Raw genomic sequence first — 18737 nt, forward strand, 5'->3', positions numbered from 1 at the left:
GTTTCTCGCATTCTGAGAACCATGTCCGACGACCAACAGACCCGCCAGGGCATCGCCATTGTACGGAGCTTGAAAATGACCAGAAAATACCGATGCTAATTATTGTAGGATCCAGAGGCTACGGGCGTAGAATGTGATTCCACAGCTGATGCAGAGAGGTAAAGAGTGATACCATCCAGTCTGGGTACTCGCACAACTAACGATACGGGCATCAAGCACCCACTCCTCAGTAGCGTCTGTCTCGTCAAGCATCTACGAGTATCGCAAGATTCAAGGCAGGACATATCAGAGTTCTCACACAACTGATTACTGGTATGCGACGCTAATTGTGGTTTCACGCGACGATGCTCATCTTTGCGTAGGGCTCCTAATGACGACAAGCATGTTGAGGCTTTTGACGTGGCGTGAGTATCACGAAGTCTTCATTATGTGATTAAACCTGACAAGCACCCAGACACGAATGGCTTACCATGATGCTTGACGACAAGCTTTATGTCCCGCCGATTGGAGAAAACCCTCAGGCAAGAGCAATCCGTACCAACAAGATGCCCAGCTAACTTCATCTAGCGGATACTCGACATTGGAACTGGCACTGGTATCTGGGCAATGTCAGTATCCCACATTCATCGTATCTATCTACTAACTCCGCCTCAGTGACATGGCAGATAAGTTCCCTTCGGCAGAGGTCATCGGAGTTGACATCTCGCCTACCCAACCATCCTGGATCCCACCGAATCTCAAGTTCCAAATCGACGATGCGCAGCTTGACTGGACGTTTGAGCCTGATTCCTTCGACTTTATCCATATCCGTTACATGCACGGCGCCTTTGATGATTGGCAGAGATTTTATCGCCAAATGTTCAAAGCTTTGAAGCCTGGTGGCTGGTTCCAGCATATCGAGCCTGACATCCATCTGAAATGCGACAACGCATACTCGGTAGCTGAGAATGAGTAATTAATATGTCTATTAAAGATATACGCACAGTCCGAAAGAGCTAACTTTGGTTAGAACATTTCGGCAGTGGGCTCAGCTATTCTACGATGCTGGCGACAAGATTGGACGTACTTTCAACATCACTAATGGACTCATGCAGGACGCTGCTCGAGATGCAGGGTTCGAAGACATTGTCCATAAAGTACATATCATCCCACTAGGCGAATGGCCAAAGGATGTTAAGCGCAAAAGGCAAGGGCAGTTTGTCGGTTTGTACATGGATCTCAGTCTAGATGGCTTTGCGCTGTATCCCATAGGCCAGATCCTCGGCTGGAGCCGTGAAGAGGTTGAGGTTCTCGTGGCAAAGATGCGGGCTATTATTCGAAATCCGAAACATCTTGCCAGTGGCGACATGTAAGTCTTCCGTCCCTTTATCGAAGCAAGACCCTAACTTGATACCTTAAAGGCATTTGGTCTACGGTCGAAAGCCCATCCAGACCTAGCATTTTACTTGACAACGTTGCACTGCATCAAGAAACTTTATGACTTAATAAAATGGTATTCCATAACTCGTAACATGACTATTAAAACTATATGAGCCTAGTGTAGGCATGTATTAAAGGGGTATAGTGTGAACAAAGGAACTTGGAGTGCAATCAGAAAGATTTGTTGCTGCAGCTTGGCCTACTGCCATCCCAACTCTCATCCTCCACCACTTGCTGTGTTATGACAGTCTTGGCCGAAATTCCTGCCCCCTCGTAGATGGGAATAGTGTCCTGGCTGCCATGCCCTTCGCTGCCCGCCCTTATACTCACGCTGAAGTTAGCGTTGTGTGGAGAGTGCAGAGCTTTATCGTGAATAGGCATGGGGACGCTGTCATCACCAAGAGTGCTTGTGTCGTCAAACATCTTGCTACGACGGTCTGTTCTTGTTCGAGGGACGTTTCCAACGTAGAGACTGTTGCGTGGCTGGGTGTATTTGGAAGCACGGTTACTTCTGCCCAGTGTGGAAGAGAACATCCGAGGCAGGAGTCGAGAGACTAAGGGTCGTAGTGTTGGTAGGCAGGCTGCTGTAATTGCGATGGTGATTTCGAGGAATGACCAGATAGCAGCATCGACATTGTCCCAGTTGGGATCCTCTGTAGAGGCAGCAGTCCTGAGTGTTTGGATGCGGTAGATCGAGATGAAACATGTGCTATTACTGTTAGTACGTGTCTTGGTAGATAATCTTGTTAGCCACTTACAAGAAACCAAGGCTAAAGATGGCAGAGAGCATCATCTTTTGCTTTCTTGGTAGGTTGAGACTCTTGATAACCGGCAGAGGCAAACAGAAGATAGTAACGTCTGTCGCTAGATTGAACCCTGCCATGATGTACCATATCAGAAGCGGGTTAAGACATCGCCCAGGTAGGTCAGCGTTCCAGAACTTGGCGACAGGAACACAGATGAGTATGTTGAGGAAGGCGATGACAATAGTCCAAGCCACCATCAAAGCCGTTCCGTAGAATGTGATGAGCTGTATGATTTGAATAGAGAAAACTCGACGGTATTGGAGTAATATTCCGATCTTGACAAGGCACATTGCGATGTTGTAGATGACGATAGACGCGTAAAAGGACTACCAACCATTAGCAACTTGCCTGTTTCACACCCATCAATCAATAACATACCTTCATATAGGGCACATATGCGCTTTTGGGTTGCTCCCACGTGTGATACCCCAGTCCATATTTGTTTTCTAGAAACAAGTTAGCCGTTGAACCGTTCAAGACTTTGAGACTGCCTACCAAGACCAATGGCCACAGCAGAGCCAATAGCGAGCACTTGTGCCACTACCATCAAGCCATCGTCCAAACCAAATGAACTAAGCACTTTCGTTCGTATATAAGTCCGTAAAGCGACAGTCGTGGCGGATAGTAAAGAAAATGCCACGAGAACTGCTTGAATTTCGAGTGAGCGCGATGCACCGGGTGTGCTCTCCATGTCTCTGGGTTCCATGGCTTTGGGTCTGATATCGTTCCAGCGGATATACATGTCTGTGTGAGTGAAAGCCGTGCTTCAACGGCGAGTGAGATACACCTCTTGAACCATTACTCAACCAGGGACCTGGGGAAGTGAGGGGTATTGTAGTGAGATGAGACAGAACCGAGACCTAAGCCCCGGGGCAGAGATCGACTGTATCGCAGTTACACTACTGTAACATCGTAGTCTCGGTGTAAACTTAAGCTGCGTCCATCCACCGCACGTCGATCAACCCTGACGGGCAATTTGACGGACGCCCCAATTACCCATTTCTGAGTGATAATTTTTCTCCGCCGTCGTTATAGTTGCAGCCGATCGTTGATGATGCCAATTCGTTCCTGGGACCTGCGGATCCCTGCTGTATATAGACTCGTCCGTTTGGGACGCAGCCCAATCAAGCATGGATCTCATCTGCCAGGTGCTGCATCTGGTAGCACTCTGCGGGCAACGCCGCAGTATGTCTGTGCTCGAGCGTTTTTTGCAGTCGTTTGATTTGTGCCGATCACAATATGCCTCGTGGTATGTGGGGGATGATTCGTGATAGGATCAGGATACGGTTCCAGATGTAGCTACTCTCAAACGTACAATAGACGAAATGAGTAAGAGAGTTGAATGTCACATTAGACCGAGTTTTGGGCTGTGACTTTTGAAGTGTCAAGCTTGGACTTTTGTCATAGCCCTACATATGTACTTTAGTCAAGAACCAATCCTTCGATATTCACAAACATGAATTGTATCGTCACATTGAGTTATGACCTCTTATTGGCTTCCTTGATTCTGCTGTGGCGAAACATCTCTATCGGCAGCCGAGTTTGACATGTGTTTACCCCTGCATATGTACCCACCACAGCCTGAATCCCTTGTTGTAGCTCTCCGGGGTTTCCGACGCGTGTCGAAACATTCCTTGCGGGCAATTAATGTATCGTGATGGCGACATAGATCAATCCAGGGCGAGTTGTTTGATCGTCAATAATACACAATGACAGAATTTCCCGCGATATCTCTGCCCCAAAATTATTCAGCTTGTCCACCTTGCACACCAACTGACCGGTTGAGATGTGCGTTTCTATGGAGTACTTGGCATCAAACTAATTTAGTTAGTGTATAGGCTTGTCAAATGTCAGCGTGAGCGGGTCAAATGAGGACGCTTGCTGGCCCTGTCACTGTCATGCCATGCTACTATACCTTATCAGACTCTTCTTCGGCGCTTTAACATCTGAAATGAGAAACATTAACGACAGGGAGTGCCTTGCCACCTCTTTGCCCATCAATCATGTGCAGAGAAGTAGCCAGTTACGAACTCGTATACCATCTCAATGACCACACCTGTCACCTTCTGACGCTAGTATAGATTGAAGAACCAGGGGTCTTAGTGTTGCAACGCAGATACCTTTTCAGGGCTTTCGCCCGTAAGCTTCAGCTCAACTCCATCCAAGAGGTCCACTACGTCAGAGTCATTTCAAAAGGTCATTATCCATGATGTGGATGACTGCTCAATTCAAAAGAGCAACTAGATAAAAGACTACACAGATTTGTTGTGCTCTACATCTCCACAACATATAAAAAGCGCCGATCCAACAAGAGGTTCCTATACCCCATTCTCCGCAAACGGCTGGTATCGCAAAGTGAATCGCAATGGCTCGCCAGCCTTGATGTCGTCTTTGCCGTGAAACTTATCCTTGGGTCCACGATCTACCACCACTGCCCCCTTGTACCCTTCTGCCTCCCAAGGTGTCCCAAGAACTCTGTCCCCGAGTAGACCTCTATCTCAACCTGGATCTCTTGTGCAAGACCCTGCGCAGTCTGATCATTAACTGGCCTGCATCGCAAGCTTACCGCCTCTTCTTTCTTAACCTTGTAACATTCTTGCAGCTGGGTCCTCTTGTACGTTTCTGTAGCAGGCACGTATCCGACCGGACAGTTGACGTCAGCATTCCATGCTTCGTAACTTTCCTGCTTCATGAGCTGAGGGGTATTGTTAGTTAAGAGCTGGCAAGCGGTACGTGTATACGGCGAGAGAAACTTACCCGGAGACGGTCTCTCATCTTTAACTACTTTGCCAGAGAGCTGGAACACCTGCGCATTGCCTTGTTGCACACCACCCAAAGAAAGTGTCTTTCTGGGACCTCTTCCCAGCATTTTCGCATAAACCATCTCTCCATATTCTCGAGGAGTTACTGGGATTCCAATGAGCTCGGTATTCCCCCCCATGATCGTGGCGTTTCCCTTGATGATCGCGCTTCCCTTCGCTAAATTATCACCCCTCTCGTAGAGATCTGCGAACATGATTCCGGCTAAATTCGCATGTCAATATATAGTTCCGCCTTGATAGTAAATGATAGACGATGTAACACTTACGGACAGAGTCGGCTGCGGTTTTGAATCCAAGGTATCTTGATGTTTGCTTGTGGTAAAAGCAGATGTCCAATGAATCGCTAGATGCGCGTTCTTCAAATTTCTTCAATTTCTCAAAGACATGCTTCTGATCCTTCGCGACCTGAGAGATTATATCTTCAATCGAAATGACGTTATCTTGCTGTGTGGTATTAGTATATGTACACGAGTCTAAATACATGTTCATACCTTGACTACACGCCAGTTGTAGTACGATGAAACGGTACTGCACCAAGCAGAAGGGCTAGTGGCCGAGTCAGCATATTTGAAGTCATTGGTAGAGTGAATTTGATCATACTTATTGCATAGAAGTGTGTCGTCCCTTGGCCTCCCACGCCATGTGACTGTCGTATGTGGAAGTCGAAGACTTATCCTGTCGCGTGCTATCTTCTCCATACCCGCCCTTGACAGTGACTTCGGCGGCCGGTCCGGCGAAAGATGCAGCGGCCATGATCTTGAGCCGTTTTGACTTTTCTCCAGTCGTGCTTCCGGTCACAGCCGTGGATTATTAAGTAGAGTGCAAACGTCCACCCAACTGTACCTTTGTGGAAAAGAAACACCCTAGTACAGTTATATTGTATCAGCAACGGTACAGCTAGGAACAATCTAGATCAACAGTAACATACCAAACTTTCTCTTGAATCTGCCGGCGTCCTCACGAGTCTTGACAGTAGCAAGTTCGTTTATGCATTCCTGTGTCAATTGCAGGTTATCGTCGTCGAGGCTAAGAGTGACACGCGGAAACTATAAATCTAGGTTAGCCAACATTGCATCTCGCAGATGATTTCATAGATCGGACTCACGTTATAGGTGATAACCATGTGGTTCTTCTCTTCCTCCTTTCGCACCCTGCTACGCTCGCTGCTCTCATATTCATGACCTCCAGTAACACCTCCACTCCATCCGAAAGCACCACCTCCTCTACTTTTGGTTGGCGATTATGTTGCTCAAGACACGTACGAGGTCTGATAACATACATGGCAACTTCGGAAGAGTTCTTAGAAAGAGAGCTCTCAGCCATGGCAGTCATGACCGATGTCTTGTGCTCAGACACTTCGACATAGACGTCGTCTGTAACAATAAATCGAGGGATCCGGTACTCTTCCATCTGGAGTCCTGGTAAGCACAGTTTGTTTGTATTCATGAGCCACTTACTGTTGCATTGCCTCCCTTCTTTCCGGTCTTGTCGGCGCTTGTATGGGCACCGTCTTCAGTAAAGTCGAAAATGGGGCGAGGTTTGAGTCGAAAGGCTGCTTTTGTTTAGCTCTACTTTATTTCTGCTTTGCATTTCTCGATCGCCTCTTACCAGGGTACATGGCTCTTTCCATTGTGATTGGAAGATCATAAGCTTCTCGAAAGATGGTGTTCCCATGAAGCAAGGAGTTTGTCTCAACCACGGAGTTCCATTGTTCTTCGGTCATGTCAGCCGGATGGCTATCATCGAGTAATTAGTATTGATATCTGATACGGGTTGGCTTGTCACTCACATGATACTTCCGGTTCCGACTTCTGCCATAAAATCCCGATGGCTGCATGAGCCTTTGAGCATCTTGCGCTCGTCTTCGGGTAAGAGCTCTGCTTTCTGGATTGACATGAGGATTTGAAGCAAGTGTAGTTATGACAATTAACATACCTTGAGCTCAAATTCCATCTTCTGCTTAAGGAACTCCTTGGTTAATGGCCACTCATAGATATGGAGACTTACTCCCTCCATGATAGAGCCTTGTTTGCGCGCAAGTGGGCTCGGACCTCGGACAGCTTTTGTCCATCTCTATCTCTGGTACAGGGGCAATCTTGTCGAGTTGGTCAACCTGGGTTCGCTGTTGCAAGTAGGAGTGACTGTGAAGGGAGTAGGGAATGGGTGAGTAAATACAAGAAATCGCAGATATGCAGTTATTTCGTCGCTGACGATCGGCGCAGTAAGTTTCGCTACCGTGTAGAGCAACGTCACTCAAGACACCCCACGTATTGAACCGAGCCAATACCAAGGCAATTGGGCTCTTTCAGCTGTATGCATACCTCAGCCGCAAGCCCCATCTGCAGTTCTAGTGCAAATCATTTCCTCATCTGAGATTTGACCTTGATATATCTATCTGTTCTCTTGCTAATCGGCACCTCATACTGGGAGAACGAATGCAACGAATAAACACGAAAATTATGACAAGAAGAAAATCAGCCAGAAACACAGGGTTAAATGTTCAAGCCCACTTAAGCAATGAAACAGTAGGGGAAGCAGGCCAGCAACTCAAGTGTTGACAGAGGCATTCCTTGCAGAAGTAGGATCTACAGTGCAATAGAGATCCCGGTTTACAATACTGTCTTCTAACGAAGAATTATACCTGGCAGCCAATTTGTCTACAAAGCTAACATCAACAAGACACTTACGGTGCGAGCTTGACAGATATGCGTAGTTGGTAAGCTGGTCACAAAAACAGCGCCATTTTACCCTGGAGACAGGCCAAATCAACTCGTCAATATTAGGAACGTCTGTTTGTTGTAAGGGTCAAACTTGCGGCGTCGGACTGTATCAAATGCCCGCTACACAAATCAGATATTGAGACACAATTATTTTCCCACTTGTTAAGAATATATTGATGAGAATTCAATCACGCAGATGGTTAGTCGGGTACGTAAATTTAGTGAAGAACGATAGTGATATTGCTTGATTGGTCACAGCCCAGTCACAATTTGTTCCTCGCCGATACTGTACATGTTGTTGCTCGCGTTCAGTGTGGTACAGTCTTCAACCATCGCTTAAGTAACGATGTCTTCTTGGAATTGTGCCAACAAGCCATGCAAGAGCAAAATAACACTCTCAAGAGATGGTCAATGTCCATCCAACATTTTCCAGGTGGGTGGTAGAGTCGAAGTTGCTTCTTAGATGTTATCTCCCATGTTTGCAGTAAATAAGTCATAACTACAAGTGTGATCGGGATAGTCTCTTATATGGCAAATACACCGTAATTCCGTGGTTGACTTGTATCTGTCAGGAAGAGTCGAAGAAGACGTTGTCTTTCATGTCTTGATGCTTCAAGCGGCCATTCTTTCTGATACCCTAAGGCAAGTCAACACTCGGAAGGACATCGATGCTAAAGATGTCTCTCAAAGACAAGGGAAATGAGGGTCGGACAAGGAACTTGCTATGTTCCACCTCTAAGATCTAGGCATAGCCGAAGGGCTGATTGTTAACTCTTGGTCAGCCTTCAAGATCGAGACAAATTCTGAAATAACCATGGTCATTCTCGGGGTTAGGTAATAACCACAAGCTTGCCCAGGAGCTATTTAAGAACGATTCATAGACGTTAAGCCCAAACCGTTATGGCCACATGCCTGGACAGACTGTTTATCGGGAATGATCGGATATTCAGTACGCCACCAAAGGACCAGACTTGCGAAAGAACGGTTAGCCGAGTAAGAAAAAGACGCAGAACGTCTGAGTGTACGGATGGTTTTTGCAAGGACAAGATCTTATCTTTTTAGCACCTTGGCACACGCGCACAAGACTCATTCAAGCCTAGCTAGCATTCTTTTCGCCCATTCTACTGGTAAAGTAGTGGAGTTTTCTCAAGAGGAAAAAAGAATTCTGCTTCATTATATCCACTTGGTCGAAAAGCTTGGAGTCTAGATCTGGTTACTTCCGAGAGGTTTGGGAATAAGAGAAGAACGGCCCCGTTGTCGCGCATACGGATATCGAGCTTGTGACAGGGATGTTGCAGAAACGGAGCCAACATTGAACCGTAGGTCCGGTTCACTGACAGGGATGTTCGGGTAGATTTAGAAGGTTATTGGATGGAAGACGGTTAAAGACCAGGGCATTGCATCTCTGCCGCGTTGAAGAGTAGCATTGATGGATTTACGAGATTGGATGCTCTGATCGGCAGTCTTTTTTGCTCTCTGTTGACACAGTATTTCTAAGCTTAGAGATAAACAACTGCCGCGTCAACAAAGTTCCCCCTGCAACCAAAGGTCCCCCCGAAGGAATATGAGCAGGGAATAGTGGCCAAGACAGACCAGACCAGAGGATCACAAACTTATGACCAGAGTGGTCTGATGAGATGATAATGATCAAAACTCGCCGATTGATTAGATAGAATTACCGCTAACAATGCGCCATGTGGGCAGAGGAGGATGATATCTAAAAGATCTAATCTGATTCTGGAAACAATCTCCGGCCCAACCACTTTAATTGCCACCGAGTTTTGTGAGCAAACAAAAATAGTCGGTCAGTTAACTAGACAGTCACAGTGCAGAAGTGACCCTGCAATTAATCCCTCCTCGGGATCCCACAGCCGGAAGGATTCCTTGACGGTTCGCCAGACCCTTGGCATTATCCAAGGGTTTGCCAAGACACACCTTGTCTATACTAACGCATGGAATAATTTTTTTTCGCCTCTGCTGATTGATAAAAAGATCGACACTTCCTTTTCCCAGACCCTTACTTCTTCCCCTCAACACCACTGCCAGACCAACAACCACTTACCCTTGGTTGCCCAACATGAACCCCATCATGGTTGAATCACCTCACAAGGATGGCAGATCTTCTGACGAGGAGAAGAACACTGCCATCCCGCAGACCGAGTCTGCTGCTCGTCCTGAAGGCTCCGACTTTGAGTCCGAGGGTGAGTATCAAGAAGGTATTGAGCGCGTGCGCGCCATTACCTCGGTGTGGACTAAAAAGACCCTGGTCAGCATGTTCTTGATGTAAGCTTATTCCCCTCACCTTATCTCGAGGAGGTGGAGAACCATGTCTAATTTCTATCCTATCAGGCTGTACTTGATCTCTTTTGTCGACATGATCATGAACTATGTCGATTCAGCTCTCAACCCGTACATCACTTCCAGTTTCGGTGCTCACGGTCTTCTCAACATTGGAAGTATCTTGGCTTCCATCATTGGAGCCTGCGCTCCTCTTCCCCTCGCCAAGGCCATCGATGTCTGGGGTCGAGTTGAAGGTTTTGCCTTTATGATGGTCGTTTGCCTCGTTGGCATGATCATGAAGGCCACATGTACCACCGTCCAGATGTACATCGGTGCTCACATTCTTTACTGGGTCGGCCATATCGGAATCATGTATGTCATTGGTGTTATGCTGGCTGATATGACTACCCTGACCAACCGTGCTTTCATCTACGGTATCAACACAACACCTCGTATCGTCGCTACCTTTGCCAGTCCCGAGATCGCCACTGGTTTCTACGAAAAGCTCAACTTCCGCTGGGCATTTGGAGCTTTCGCCATCATTATTGCCGCGTGCAGTATTCCTGCTATGGCTACCATGATTTACATGTTCCGCTCAGCGACCAAGCAGGGCGTCATCACAAGACAGCGATCCAACCGCACATTCCTCCAGTCTTTCAAGTTCTACTTTATCGAATTTGACATTATCGGAATCTTGCTCCTCTGTGCTTGTATCTCTTGCTTGCTTCTGCCCTACAGTCTGGCTCCTTACGCCCCCAAGGTCTGGGCAACACCTTACATCATCGCCCTCGAGGTTCTCGGCGTCGTTCTGATCCCCATCTTCTACATCTGGGAAGCAAAGGTGGCACCTGTTCAGTTCTTACCCTTCAAGTACCTCAAGCAGGGAACCATTATCGGCTCATGCTTGCTCAACGCCATCATGTTCCTGTCCACCTTCAGCTGGAACGCCTATTTCGGCTCTTATCTCCAGGTTGTCAACAGGCTGAGCATCTCCAACGCCAACTACGTCCTCAACGCCTACTCCCTCACCTCTTCCGTCATTGCGCCTGGAGTCGGATGGTTTGTTGCCCGCACTGGCAACATCAAGTGGACTGCCATGGCTGGTGCTCCCATTATGCTTCTGGGTACCGCTCTGATCATCCCCTTCCGAAAGGAGGATACCAACGTCGGTCTTTTGGCCCTGACCCAGATCCTCGTCGGTTTCGGTGCTGGTGTTTTCTCCACCGTCGACCAAGTCGCTGTCATGGCCCCCGTCACTCATCAATACCTCGCCGTCACCAGCGCTCTTTCTGGTCTCTTTGGCGGTGTTGGTGCTGGTATCGGTTATGCCATCGCCGGTGCTTTCTGGAACAATGTCATGCCTGTTCAGCTGGCCCAGCGTCTACCTGAGTCTGCCCAGGCTAATGTGTCCGTCATTTTCGGCAGCATTGAGGTCCAAAAGTCTTTTGCTGATGGTTCGCTCGAGCGTGAGGCCATTGTTGGTGCGTATGCCCACACTATGAGACTCATGGCCATTACCGGTGTTGCCACCATGCCTCTTTGTGTTCTTTCCATCATTATCTGGAGGAACATCAATGTCAGGAAGGTGGAAGAGGAGAAGGGCAAGCAGACCAAGGGTATGGTCTTTTAATTGGAGGTCCAGCACCAAAGTATCCGGTCAGCTCTGGCTTGTCCTTGGATATGTCGAGGCTGGTTTAAGCAAGCGAATTCACATGAGATAAAAGTAATTTAGTTTAATGAAATCATTCCGTTGTTCACTTTCTCTGTCTTGCATGTGACAAACACTCATCAAACTCCAGGTGGCTTGTGTGTATCATCCTCACTGATGACGAGTCAAGGGAATAGAGGCCCTACCTTTTTGGGCAGTAGTGCAGCGACTTCATCTAACTTTATTCTCCGTGTTTGCCGAAACGAGTCATGCCATGGTCGGAGATACCAGTAACCTGGAATTGGGGTTCGGCTAGCTGTGATGTTCTAGGGGCCAGCGCTACTGCGACAAGGGCTTGGAGTGCATATTACTGTCAAATATAGACATCACGCCAAGAATAGATGGAAACAGATGAAGAGTGATGTAAAATGTAAATCAATTCGCTCAAGTCATGTCAAAATCATACTAGCTAATCCAAAGCTTCTAAGCCTGATCAAGCAATCTCCTTGGTGGGCCTGTTCTCAATGTAGGAAACATCTCCATGTGTGGCCATGGCCATCTCCTCCTTCTCGTTGTAAACAGCATCCTGCTCCTCGGCATCCTTGTTACCGAACAAGCCGATCTTGTACCAGGGAAGATCGAAAAGTCTGTCCATGCTCTCAAGAGATCGGCCAGCAGTTTCAGGGACGGAAATGATAACCCAAAGACCACCAACAACAAGGATGGCAGCGTAGGTCCAGAAGGTTCCGTTGGGGTTGATGCCTCCCTTGGATGTGGGCAGAAGCATGTTAGGTGTGGCGCGGCTGCTACCGTATTGGCACAGGAAATGCAGTGTCATGGCGAATGAGGTAGCAAGAGCACGGATGCGGAGAGGGAACAGCTCGGCGGTAAGGATGTAGGACATGGTGTTCCAACCAAGAGCCCAACCAATACCAGAGATGTAGATCATAGCCATAGCTCCACGAGCGGCACCGGAAGAGCTGGTGGGGTCAGGCACAGCTGTGAGAAAAGCGCCAACGTAGATCATAGCGAAAGCCTGGAGGGAGATACCGGCCATAAGAGCGCGTTTGCGACCAATAACATCGACTAGGAAGAGAGCACAGCTGATAGCGGAGATAAGCTTGACAATACCGAAGAGGGCAGTGACAAGAAGACCAGTCTCAGAGCCGTGGATACCGAGGAGCTCGAACAGATCGGGAGCGTACAAAGTGATAGATCCAGCGCCAGACCACTGAGCCAGAACCTGGACCATGCTGGCAAGGTAGAGACGGTACAGGTTGCTGCTGTTGAAGAAGAGCTCCTTGCAGGTACCGAGGAAAGAGGTGTTGACGCTCTCAAGCTCGTGCTCGTGAGAAGCTTGGATGGCAGTCATTTCGCGGACGATGTAATCGGAGTCGATAGGTTGCTGTCGCAGGCGCGCCATAACAGCAGTGGCCTTTTCGAGTTGACCCTTCTTGACAAGGAAACGAGGAGACTCGTCGACGAAGAAACTGAGAACAAAGATCAAACCAGCAAACATGAGATGAAGGCTGGTAGGGACAAGCCAGCGGGCGTGGGTGTCATCGCCCATGTGCAGAGAGCAGCCATAGTTTGCAAAGTAGGCCAGAACGATACCGAGATAGACGAAGCCGGAGAAGACACAAGTGCAGAGACCGCGAACAGCTGATGGGGCGATTTCGGCGAGGTAGACGGGTCCAACGACTGCTGTTTGACCAACTCCTAGACCAGCGATGAAGCGACCTGCGTAGATGGCACCGAGATTACCACCGTTGGCCATGAAGATGACGATTCCGACAATCCAAACTGTGCAGAGCTGGCGAGTAGCCCAAATACGACCGATCTTATCGCAAATCATAAAGGCACTGTGGAAAAAAGACAACAAGGTTAGCGCTGGTGTGCGATATGACTCGGTGGCTTGGTAGATTGGTACTTACATGAGGGCACCTCCGACACACCCGATCTGGACCATGGCAGAAACATTGGCCTTGATGTTGGCCTGCTCGACCTCTGAATATTGGCTGAAGTGGATGTATTTCTTAAAGTCCTTGGACTTGAAGGCGCCTGAGATGAGACCCTCGTCAATACCACGAGCGGCACCCATCAGACCAAAGGCGAAGACGGCGAACCATAGTCGCCAATTGAACACGCCTTGTGGCTCGTCGACATCTTTGAGCTTGAAGATATTGACGGGCTTCTTCACTGGGCCGGCCATGTTGTCGGCTGCTGTTGTTGTTGAAGAAGAGGATAAGGTTGAAGAGTTGAAGAGAAGAGATGAGATACAAAGAACCTTGAAAGAGAAAGAGTCTGGAAGGATTCCTTCTTGAAGTAGGTATTGGATCTGAATCTGAATCTGAGCCTGGATCTTCCTTCTTCTGTCTGGGGAAGTTCGGGGTCAGGGTATCTTATAGAGAAAGGACAACAACCATCACCGTGCGGAGGGGGGGAAGCGAAGGTTTTAGTTCTTACCCCAAGGAATATGGGGTAAAAGTTGACTAGTCTACCCCATGGAGTAACGAGGTCAAGGAATAATGGTAAACGGTTTGTGATGCAATTACAAAAAGCATAATGACTATCGTGGTAGAGTTGGAGTTGTTGGTGAGATGCATGCAATGGTGACCAGCAAAAAAAGAAACAATGGGTACGGTCTTCCCGGGGTGTTTGATGTTCCCGCGGGAGACAAAGTGATGGGTCCGTGGTACATTTGTTCCCCGTTTCTTTATTGAGTGGCGGTTTGGTCTAGACGTTGTGTCCCCGAGAGACTTCCATATTAGTCCGGTGGCTCAAAGAGGCAAAGGGTACCAAGTCCACGGGACAGGGCAGTAGTGACGACAAATCTAGAACTCATCAATCAAGCATCTCTCCCGTGTCCTGTCAGAGAACGAGAGCCTCAATGTTTCCCCCAGGTTTTGGGACATGGCCCGTACTGTTGTCGCTGTAGCACGCATAACCCAATCTCTAATAAACTTCTCGCTGAATCTCTTAACCCCAGACTTCTCTCCACTTGTTCTCATCTGTCTTGGCCAGTCTTGGCCAAGTCTGGGCATGCAGAAAAGGCGCTTCGCCAAGACGGGTGCTAGATCATCATGTCGACCCGTTTTTCTCGGCACAAACGGCACATAAGAACCCTCTTCCCTCCCCTCCCCCGTCAGTTTCTTTGCTTGTTCAGTTCACACTCGCCTCGCCGTGCACTGCTGACATGACCCAGACCCAGAACTGGCCTGATCTTTTTTTTTTCTGACGGGAAGACACACGACGCATATAGTTCCCGCGGATACACAATCACACAACAAGCAGCACCTGATTACGGATACTGACGAATATTCATCCCGCGGACAAGCATAACCTGCAAGAATTCCCTCATTCGGAGTCTCGGACACGGGAATCTTTTTCATTTTTGGAGAACGGGAGCGGACAACGTTACCCCAAATTTCCAGCTACTCCGGTTTTCATGTCTTTGAACCCGGTTATGGGATCCGGATCTTCGAAATGATGAGGATTTTGCATCCACTGGGATATACGACGAGGACGGATTTTGTTATTATTAATAACCGCGTTAGTCACGACCGGAGTTGAGGGCGTTTTCCGCAAATTTCAGTCTTCTTTTTGACAGATGGGCTGTCATGTCTTTCAACGTGCCATTCGGTTGAGGCTCTGCTATCTCAGCTAATGTGATATCTGACAACTCCCGTCTTCTCCTGCCAAATCCATCAGGGACCCCTACGACAGACCGGCAACTCCCCTATCTCGGCCCGGTTCGAATACAAAACTAAGCGACTACCCTCCCACGCAACGTCTCGGCGAAACCTTTGTTATTCTCCACCAATATTGCATTATATTCTCCCAACCGACTTTATATCGTATCTCCAAGAGGCGACAAGATAACAGGTTTTTCACGGTTGTGGCTACAGTTGGACGGGCTTGGCTTGCCGTCGACAGTCCACTTCCCGTTAAAAGTACCCATCTTATGTCGGTGAGTTCTGATGTAAACGATATACAAGTGAAGAAAATGGAGGTTTCTCGGTTTATTCTCCTGCATGCTGTAGAAAATATCCCCGAGTGGCTCAGGTTCCTGTCGTTCCGACAATTGAGGAAAGAGTCAGTCATTGGATTGGAACGAGTGATTGCGTGCTAGGCTTCAGATAACTCAACTTCAAGAGCTCAAGTGGCCCACGTGGATGATGCATGCCACTCGTTCGTCAACTGCCACTTGTCGATCAATTTGACCCGTTCACGCCATGAGCAGCTCGGGAATGCAGTCCATTCATTCCGGATACAACGCTATGGGGGCGTTGCTAAAAATGATCACATGCCTCTATGAGACTTAAAGCAAAGCCAGATTTGAGCATGCCAGACATTTGTCGCGTAGTCTCAGTAGGTTCTAGTAGAGTGTCTTTGGCTTTATAAAGATTCCTTCTATGTACCAAGACTTGGCCCTGCAGTTGCTGCTCAGCATGAGACGCGTAAATTTGGAAATGGGGAGTTGCTCAAGACAGACTCCAACACGGCACCGTCGATAGAATAGAAACATACTGGAATTCGTACAAGAATATGTAAATCTTTAATCATTCATCATTCCAACACTCAATCCGAAACTTCTGTCAATTCGTACTCCACAGACAAAGCCCTCTGGATCTCTTCCTCCTGCGAACTCGTCTCTACCGTCTCCTCCAACTTGACCCTCTTCGCCGGATCACCACCCTGCCTACCCATATTCGTATTTATCGGTAAACTAATCGTCCTTCCAAGCGGCGATCTAATTTCCAAAAACCTCACTGTACTCTGGCTAGCAGAGTCATGTGATACCGCTGGCATCTGCGCAGCCATGTTCTCAATGCACGACATCTCGTAGTGGTGTCTTAACGCTAGTTTATCCACTTTTCGCGCAACATTGGCCTTTTTGCCGTGAAAGTCGGTAATAACATCGTATGGCACAAAAGCTCGAATTTTATAAGTGTCGGGATGGATTGAGACGAGACGGGCTTCGAAGAGTTGCCGTATGTCGTTCATGAGGAGCATGCCGTTTTTGCCAGACCATGTATCTTTCCATGCTTGAGTGAGTCTCTCATCGTCGATCTCAGGTTCAGCCTCAGTCGCGTTGCTCTGGTCATGGCGGGGGTAGTGGTAAAAATGGTGTTGAGGTACAATATGACAAGCAAGAAGACCTGGTCCAATCGACGGAATAATGCACCATGACTGGCCTTTTCCAGATATAGCACAACGATCGGCATGGATAAGACAGTCATGTCGGAATGTCTCTGTCGTTTGTCTCGCTTCTTCTGGTGATAGGTCCATGTTTAGTGGAACATGTAAATTCTTGATGTCTTCCTGCTCGCCATCTGTCGTTGATGAAAACGAGTCGGATCTGCGCCGTTTTGGAGACTGAGAAGCTCTGCGAGTGGTTGTTGTACGTCGAAATGGCATTTTGGCATAGCGAGGGTCCAGTGATGGTTTATCAAGAGGTATATAGCGATTATCCGTTCGACGCGTTGGTCGGGTAATGTGCTGAGCACATTTATCTGGCATTCTTTGTCAGCGACCAAAGAAGACTGATTAAGTTCTCAAATGACTGGACAAACCTTTGATGTGATCTTGTAACGGTTTATCGTAGGAAATCTCACAGGGCTTATGCAGGATCACATGGTATGTCACTACACGCTGAACTTTAGGCGAAGAACCCTCAAGCCCAGGAACAGGAAGAGCAAGATCCTCATCTGCAACTAAAGAAGGAAGTTTTCTCTTCATATCATCTGGTGAATCCACCAACATGAAAGCCATAGTCTCCCAGGGGTCTTCCTCGCCGGGAATGTCAAAACAAAGACGCATCTCGTCAATAACATCGCGAAATGTTATCAAGTTACTCCCGGGAACTTGGTATAGACCTGCAAAGTGAAAGTCATCGTCGCCTGCGACAAGATGGACATTCCATCCGTGGACGCGCATAGGAGGGGTTACGGATGTTGTCATGATGGGCTGGACTGGACTGGACGCGTCTTGACTAAGACGACGCGATCAAGGGTGAGGGGAAGACGCGTAGAAGGATCTTGGACGGGTTACTGTTAATGGACTAGCGGTCTAGATGTCTCTGATCTTATCACCACGTGATGTTCAAGGTCATTGATGCTATTGCATCGTTCTTGAACAGCAATCGGAATGAAACGAGTAATTGGAGTGTGTGTTAGAGTATGCAGTTATATGTCTTGAATGTTGACTTTGAGATACCAACGTCAACTTCTCTCTTTGTCAACGTTGTTTCTTTGTTGCCTCGGACTAATCCTTTGCCGGTTCTCTGGATCTACGTCATCTGCTCTGTAAGGCTACCCTACACACAGAAACTGTTTACCAAGTCCCATCTCCAACGGGGAATAATCGAACAATGTGTCTACAAACTATGGACTATCCGTAACTCTTTATCTTCTTTCTATCTATGCTCGAACTATCTTGTCGCACCCCTGCATAGGTTAGTGAAGATGCAACACTTTCTCCAACATGGATCTCAACTGTTGTTTGGAGTTTGTTGATAGGTGGCCGATATTCTCTGACCTCAATGGGTATAGCTTCGATGCCATTTCCACCTATATGAGAGCTGCTATTACCATATCTTAAACCTGCTGCAGGAACAATGCATATGTCCAATAACGGAAATTACATTTATCGGACTGTGCTGTAGTTTTCCAGCCTTGATTCAGGGCAACGATGGACTAACTGCTAGGTCTAGTGGAAAAGATCTCATGCTTATCTCGCCTACCTTCGGATCATAACCATTACTAATCATTTAGATGTCGTCACTCATTGGCTGAAACGTTTAGTTACCTTACCTTACCCACGATCAGGGTGCTGGAAATCTACAATGATGCTTGGATAGGTAACAACACATTCCTCATGCCCCTATTTAACACTACTTATGATAGTTTATCACTCGTTATCCTACGGAACCTCGGAACTTCGGACCTTCGGATCTCTCTCTGTCTCTCGTTCCATCCGTGATCGGAGTGCCAAGTCCCTAGTTGAACAAGCGTACCATGCTATATATCCTTGCGCGTCC

General features: G+C 47.8%; 6 protein-coding genes across 6 annotated transcripts; 2 read left to right on the forward strand and 4 right to left on the reverse strand.

The window, feature by feature from the left end:
• Nucleotides 1–21: 21 nt before the first annotated feature.
• Nucleotides 22–1437, forward strand: FPSE_07029 (uncharacterized protein; the record flags this gene model as incomplete). The annotated part of the gene is made up of 9 exons (XM_009260147.1): nt 22–60; nt 109–158; nt 217–312; nt 363–404; nt 455–494; nt 568–608; nt 655–951; nt 1010–1348; nt 1401–1437. 9 exons carry the CDS (start codon nt 22–24, stop codon nt 1435–1437), a joined length of 981 nt encoding a protein of 326 aa, XP_009258422.1.
• Nucleotides 1438–1590: 153 nt separating this feature from the next.
• FPSE_07030 (uncharacterized protein) lies at nt 1591–2967 on the reverse strand (the record flags this gene model as incomplete). Its single annotated transcript, XM_009260148.1, has 4 exons — nt 1591–2128; nt 2178–2551; nt 2604–2671; nt 2721–2967. 4 exons carry the CDS (start codon nt 2965–2967, stop codon nt 1591–1593), a joined length of 1227 nt encoding a protein of 408 aa, XP_009258423.1.
• Nucleotides 2968–4647: 1680 nt separating this feature from the next.
• On the reverse strand, nt 4648–7063 carry FPSE_07031 (uncharacterized protein; the record flags this gene model as incomplete). The annotated part of the gene is made up of 12 exons (XM_009260149.1): nt 4648–5249; nt 5314–5491; nt 5539–5593; nt 5748–5818; nt 5891–5910; nt 5976–6093; nt 6153–6270; nt 6327–6457; nt 6505–6599; nt 6656–6783; nt 6837–6931; nt 6983–7063. The coding sequence occupies 12 exons, from the start codon at nt 7061–7063 to the stop codon at nt 4648–4650; spliced, it is 1692 nt and encodes a 563-aa protein (XP_009258424.1).
• A 2781-nt stretch (nt 7064–9844) lies between these two features.
• On the forward strand, nt 9845–11677 carry FPSE_07032 (uncharacterized protein; the record flags this gene model as incomplete). Its single annotated transcript, XM_009260150.1, has 2 exons — nt 9845–10050; nt 10117–11677. The coding sequence occupies 2 exons, from the start codon at nt 9845–9847 to the stop codon at nt 11675–11677; spliced, it is 1767 nt and encodes a 588-aa protein (XP_009258425.1).
• A 511-nt stretch (nt 11678–12188) lies between these two features.
• FPSE_07033 (uncharacterized protein) lies at nt 12189–13907 on the reverse strand (the record flags this gene model as incomplete). Its single annotated transcript, XM_009260151.1, has 2 exons — nt 12189–13557; nt 13630–13907. 2 exons carry the CDS (start codon nt 13905–13907, stop codon nt 12189–12191), a joined length of 1647 nt encoding a protein of 548 aa, XP_009258426.1.
• Nucleotides 13908–16276: 2369 nt separating this feature from the next.
• Nucleotides 16277–17659, reverse strand: FPSE_07034 (uncharacterized protein; the record flags this gene model as incomplete). The annotated part of the gene is made up of 2 exons (XM_009260152.1): nt 16277–17211; nt 17272–17659. The coding sequence occupies 2 exons, from the start codon at nt 17657–17659 to the stop codon at nt 16277–16279; spliced, it is 1323 nt and encodes a 440-aa protein (XP_009258427.1).
• Between the last annotated feature and the right edge of the window lie 1078 nt (nt 17660–18737).

This window comes from Fusarium pseudograminearum, chromosome 4 (assembly GCF_000303195.2).
Source record: "Fusarium pseudograminearum CS3096 chromosome 4, whole genome shotgun sequence".
NCBI classification, from domain to species: Eukaryota; Fungi; Ascomycota; class Sordariomycetes; order Hypocreales; family Nectriaceae; genus Fusarium; species Fusarium pseudograminearum.